The sequence below is a fragment of the Cucurbita moschata genome, unplaced genomic scaffold, assembly GCF_002738365.1.
Source record: "Cucurbita moschata cultivar Rifu unplaced genomic scaffold, Cmos_1.0 Cmo_Scf00043, whole genome shotgun sequence".
Taxonomy (NCBI): domain Eukaryota; kingdom Viridiplantae; phylum Streptophyta; class Magnoliopsida; order Cucurbitales; family Cucurbitaceae; genus Cucurbita; species Cucurbita moschata.
In genome coordinates, this window is record NW_019268559.1 from 1,683,170 (window position 1) to 1,689,308 (window position 6,139).

Below are 6,139 nucleotides of genomic sequence, written 5' to 3' on the forward strand. Positions count from 1 at the left end.
TTAGAGCATCCAAGCAAGCCAAAACTTTGAATTTTTCTTCCTTTCCAATCAAGATGTACTATTCTGCACTTCTCAACATTAGCAAAAACTCCTACATATAGTAATCAATGCAACAAAGTGATATAAAACCCGCACATGACAATTAACTAACAAGAATTCAAATTGTTACTACCAACTTTGTTCTTTTTGTTGTTGTGTTGGGTTGGGGAAGCTACAGCTAAAATCTAAAGGGATGATGGCCGGCATTTTACATTGTTGTGGGTACAGTACAAGGTACATCATAAAGGTCCGTCTCAACGATGTACTCGCCTTAAAATGCAAAGCCGAATGTGTCTACTGAGGGCTTCTAGTTTCTCAGTTTTTGATTTCTTCTGCTTTTGGGACGTTGCAACTTTCTTCTTTTTCTTTTTCTTTTGGTCATCTCTCGACGAATCTGATGGTTTACCTTCGGTGCCTCGAAGAGGTGTTGGAAATACTTCTAGAGTCTCCTGTAACCATTAATGAAATATAATGTACACAGAAGAATAACACTGACAACTATCTATCTTTAAGCAGAACACTGAAAGCAAATCCTTCCCACCCATTCCCCAACAGGGAACCAGACAAAAACCAAAAATTTACCATATGAGTTATTGGCCTCTGATATCTATTCTATTTCTAATAAATGAGATGGTCATAACAGGATTCAATCATCAGATGGGGAGAGGACCTTAAATTTATTCTTAGAAACCACGCCAGCAGAAGATTCTTCATCACTGCCCCCTAGAGAAGAGCATCTACCCCAGCTTTCTCTATTCGAACTCGTATACGAGCAACATTCTTCAGTTTCATCATTTAGCTGGTCCTACAAATTGGAACTAGAGCCCAGTTAAAGGATGACAAATGGCAATGCCTGCACTATCAATCAACCTTTTTTTAGGGTGCAGAGGCATGATCCGAAAGATGCGAAAGCTAGAATAGATACTGATCATTAAACATCAAGCCATAAACTAATAAGCTTTTTTTACTTGAAATTGCAAAGATGGCACCCACGAGATTTAAGAACTTAAACCACATTCAAGTTTCAATGACAGTAAATTAAGACCACCTGCAGATGTGATGGCTCGTCGCTGTTGATTGAACTATAGTCATTAGGCATGGTATCCTGCAACAGATATGATGAATCATCACAACCGTTGAGCAGTGAGTAAAGGAAAAATCAAAAGATGGCAATTAATTTAAGACGTACAATTTCTGTGATCACTGAAGGAATTTCAGAAATAAGGTCACCAACAGATTTTGTGGTTGGAACACTAGGAGCAGAAGATGAACCAGCAACATCATTTCCAGTAGAACGAAGACTCGATATTATGTCATATATTAGATTCTGGAAACAAAAGGTTGATGATTGTGTCAGTCTGAAAACCAAGCTACCTTTACAAATAAATGGAAGAATACGAAGGGGCCAGCATTGCCAGATACAAAAAGAAAAGACCTAAAGAAACAGCCCAAAATGAGCTAAATAGGGGCTAGCCTAGGGACCTAGGAGGAGGCCCTTCAATCCAAAAGGAAGAAATATTTTTATATTCTCCAATTTGCTAGTAAATGAACTTGTTAGCAAATTACAAACATTATTCCTTTTGCAACAAAATTACACTGTTGAGCTAGTAGGTAAATGAGAACCAAGAACATACAATTGATCATATATTAAATGAGAATAATATTTCATCATATATTAAATGTAAAAGAGTACTGCTCCAAGGAACCAAGACAGACATTTACCTCATCCATATCAGGCCCAATCTTCAAATCCCCTAAATCATAATATTTCTCAAGCTTACTTGCATGAGCAGAAGGTAACTGAGGTGGATGAAGAACATTATAGAAGAAAATAGAAACTGAGTCATAATAGAACTGTGGTCTTGACGAGTTATGATCCCCGTCAAACTTTATAATATTTTTATCCCCCTGCATGATAAAGAAAAATGAATCAGGACTGAGAAATTTTCAAACTTATCTCTAGGAAGTACAATTCTTTTGAAAGTGTACATTACCGCATATGAATTATAGATGAGTTCGGAGTGATGAGGTTGAACGAACTTGTCACAATTAGCATGCCCAAATAAAGCAGGAATGAAAGTTTTTGGGGTCACCTGGTGGCATTTCAAAAAATGGTTCATATATAAACGTACTGCACTGCAGTGAAAGAATCACTGATTCAAGTTCAAGCAGAGACCATGGCAAACTTTTGAAGACAGTCGCAAAACAAAGATGAAGAAGCCAATCTAGCTAATATAATATTAGGTCAGACAAACCTGTAAGCAATTAAGATTCATGATATCAAACTTTGCCTTCTTCTCAATTACCCTCCGCATGTATTGAACAGCCACCTTCACCTGGCATATCAAGTTTACATTATGTCACCATTCATTAATGATAAAATAAAAAATAATAAATAAATAAAAAAGAAGAAAGAAAAGAGGTAACATGGGATAAGCCAAAACAAAGGTGGAAAATAAGATATATCCCTTATCAAGAACTAAAGAACGCACTCCCAATCCAAATTAATGGCTGAGTAATTACAAAAAATAATTGTCAATAATACTCTACCTGGAAGCGCCCATCATTTCGTAGGGTTAAACGCTTAAGATGAAGTAGGGGAAGTAAGGTCAATAAGAAAACAAATAACCAGTCTCTTGGAGAGATGTTATAGGGAGTTTAAAGACGCTAATCTTTTACTAGTTGGAGAAGAAAAAACAAAGCTTTATAAATCATTTATATGAATTGTGGATCTCGTCCTTCTCGTCTACATGTCCATGAAATTTTGAAAATTCTAAACATTCGAGAAATAGATAGAATTGAAGTAAATGCTTTTAAGCAAACTGCAGTCTTTGTACGTCAACTGTCTATTGATGGAAAGGGTTAGGGAAAGTGATAGGAATGCTGTGAGGATAGAATTTGGAATATTATTACTGAGGAGCTACATATTTTTGGATTGAGAAAACCATTTATCATTTTTTTGAAGCTCAATCTCTCCCCAAACTGAACCATCTAGCCAAGAGAAGCTATAAACCAAAATAGAACGTATAAGAGAGGGGAAAGAGCCCTCTGTTTGATGTTCTACACTCCTCTATACCGAGGAAGACTTTTCCTTTTTTTGTTAAAACTTATGTCACGGCCTTGGCTCTAAGTCATGCATACTACCACTCAATGCCACATTAAGTCATACAAAAAAAGAAAAAAAAAAAAAAAAACCTTTTCTTGTTAGTTGTGATCATTGTTGTGAGAGATTGACTGTGAGAAATGAAGCATTGAATCAGACACATACGGTATTGAGACAATAAGCAACATCCAATGAAGTATACAGATGGATGAAACTAGTTTGTGAAAGGTGGAAGAAGTTAGATCTTGTACCGTGAATTTAGGTAGTCGGATCTTGTAAACATCAACTAGTTCCATCATTAGATTGTAAAGGTTAGAAAAGGCACTGTCAAGCACCATTCCAGCTATGGAAGGATCTTCAGCTCCGTATAGAAGGCTGCATTGTAGCACAGAAGGCTTCAGGTAACTGAATACATCCTAGAAAATGTAAAATATCATAAATTCCAGTCAAGTAAAAAGTAAATAAACAAAACCACTGTTGAATCTTTTAACATTCACTGAACATCTTTTTACACCGAAGTAAAAGAAAAGGCAGCACCTGAAAATTATTCTAAAGAAGTGAAACGGCAAGATTTTATGTACTTTTTTTTACCTAGGAAACAAATTCCACTAATAAAATGAAATAACTAAGAGTCACCAAACTAAAATAGTTACAAAAATGCATGTCTGAAACTCCACGAAGAACAGGAAGTTGACAGCCATGGAAGTTTCTCCATGTCTGACACAGCTCTATACCACAATAATATCAAAAGTACTTGCCAATTGGGCATCTAGATCCATTTATTTAAAGGGACGCCCTTCCGTCATCCTCCCAAAACAGAGTAGCGCTTTCACCAAAATGCAGAATTGATCAATACCAAGTCACCCCAACCATCCCCGCCGCTAGTAGCATCAACAGAATAGCTAAAACTTCATACCTTAAGGCAGATTTTGAATGGTTTCTATCAGTAAATTGAACCATATCCTTAGAAAATGAGAAAGTAATTGTTTGATGAAAAGAAGCCAACATTTACTATCTCCACAAACGGCCAACATCAATCCTACACTCCAATAGAAAACAGAATTGTGACCCACTTAATCTCACTCTATCAGAAGATTACACTTCGCTACTGAGCAATCGGGACCCAAAAATCTCCCTTAAAAAGAAGGATTTCCTCTAGAAGGACAAAAGTTCCTTGCCCAGGGCAATCGCTGAGCCCTTGTCAAGAGCCTAGTAGAGCCCAACCAGATAATCAAGGTCTCAAATGGGACAGTTTAGCCGGGGAGCTTGAGTGACTTGGCTAGCCTTTCTTCTGTCTTAAAATTGATTCTGAAAGAAGCAAGGTCCCAGTGATTTGAAAGCTCTACCCCAGAGTCTCAACTCCCATGAATGTCTAAATATCGAACAACTTATTAGCAACAAGAAAACCAAAGATAAGAGTATGAATAGCATTTTCTCTAATCAGACCAAGTAAACCTTACATTACTATGGGGGGAGGGGGCATCTGCTAAAGTAAGGTTGTTAGCGGGTAGAAACTTCATCAATAGTATGAGGATGTATTACAAATTGAAGGTTTCAATTTAAAAATAAACAACATTACGGGAATTAAATTATATTAAACTTGAGAGAAGTTGCAGAATTCCTACACATATCTAACTCCCCTCCGCCCTCACCTACAAGTTTGAGCCACTAGTACGCGGCAGCTAAGGAGTACAGTACATCGGTCGGTCAAAAGATAAGGGCAGAACAGATTAAGGACATGGAGAACAAACTAAACTCAATACACCTAAAAAATTACACTTCATAGCCTTGCTCTAAGATCAACTCCATGACAAATTAAAGCATCAAGGCCTACAATATAGTGATGACAGCATTTCAAAGAATATGACTCAACATACCTAGTTACAGCACCCATGGATCTTCCCCAGAGACCTATACGGGATATTTGTTTGTTGCTTCTTAAGTATGTCACCACAACCTTGAGGTCATCTCTCTTGCATCATTGAAGTCATAGTTTAAGATATTTCAGATTCAGAACCTCAATTAACTGAAACCAAGATGTATAGTTAATAGATACATACCTCATGCCAACCAAGGCTGACATAATCTCCATCAGATAAGCCTGAACCCGAAAAATCAAGCGTAAAAACAGTAATATTTGATGGAAGTAAGATGACAGCAGCTTCATTAGCATCTGCTCTACATCCACTGAAGCATTGTCCCAAGAACAAACTCAGTTACGAATTTTTTAACGTAGAATGTCCAAATCATATACAATTACCGCAAAAAGAGTAAAAACAGAACAAGTTGTCAAATCATGTCCAACAATAAATTTTACAAGGGAAAAGAAACTGAACAGGGAGATCTTCCAATGCAGAGAATGATCAAGTTCAGGGACGTTTATCAACAGTAGATTATTCTGCAAGGAGTAAATACCTGTTACCATGGCAATATATGACACATGGCAGAGGGGTATCTTCAGGAATAGGTGAAGGCAAATAATGACTGCATTGCAAGGCATGGCCCCTTGAATTTCTTAGCTGCATGTTTGGTAAAAATTATTAATACATAAGGAATAGAAATCATAAAATAAATGGGAAAAAAAGTGTTAAATAGGCAGCAACAAGAATGAAGTGGAAAATTTACGGAAGAATTTTTCCATCCATACTTGCCTCCAAATCCTGTCGTTGGTATGCTCTACCCGCGAGAGTGAAATTTTTCTCCCATAAATATTGATCAGGGTTATAATCCGCCCTGTACAGCAAAAATATGATGCTCCATCAAGAAAAAATGAAGACAAAAGTGGACTAATCGGAGTAATTCCGCTGCTCACAAACCTCAGAAACAAACAAAGATCTCAACGGAAGAATTGTGCTCACTAGAGGCTACACTAAAGCCACGTAGTTGAGTAGCAGCTCGATAAATTGCTCAAGAAATTGGCAAGAAGTGAAAAAAAAGAGCGAAAACTCGGCAAAGCAACAAGGCATACCAGAAAAAAAAAAAAAAAAAAAAAAAAAA

At 36.9% G+C, this 6,139-nt stretch overlaps 1 protein-coding gene across 2 annotated transcripts in view; it reads right to left on the reverse strand.

Annotated features, from left to right (window-relative positions):
* Nucleotides 1–15: 15 nt before the first annotated feature.
* Nucleotides 16–6,139, reverse strand: part of LOC111433838 — a 7,517-nt gene continuing 1,393 nt past the window's right edge. The window contains exons 3-14 of one of the 2 annotated variants that reach the window (XM_023071082.1): nt 5,794–5,875; nt 5,558–5,661; nt 5,203–5,329; nt 5,020–5,114; nt 3,394–3,547; nt 2,295–2,375; nt 2,034–2,132; nt 1,762–1,947; nt 1,229–1,366; nt 1,088–1,144; nt 710–844; nt 16–488 (exon numbers count right to left, since the gene is read on the reverse strand). In XM_023071082.1, coding sequence (XP_022926850.1) covers nt 294–488; nt 710–844; nt 1,088–1,144; nt 1,229–1,366; nt 1,762–1,947; nt 2,034–2,132; nt 2,295–2,375; nt 3,394–3,547; nt 5,020–5,114; nt 5,203–5,329; nt 5,558–5,661; nt 5,794–5,875 — 1,453 coding nt within the window. In that variant the 3' untranslated portion in view covers nt 16–293. The remainder of the gene's footprint in view (nt 489–709; nt 845–1,087; nt 1,145–1,228; nt 1,367–1,761; nt 1,948–2,033; nt 2,133–2,294; nt 2,376–3,393; nt 3,548–5,019; nt 5,115–5,202; nt 5,330–5,557; nt 5,662–5,793; nt 5,876–6,139) is intronic. The other variant, XM_023071083.1, reaches the window with a different exon arrangement.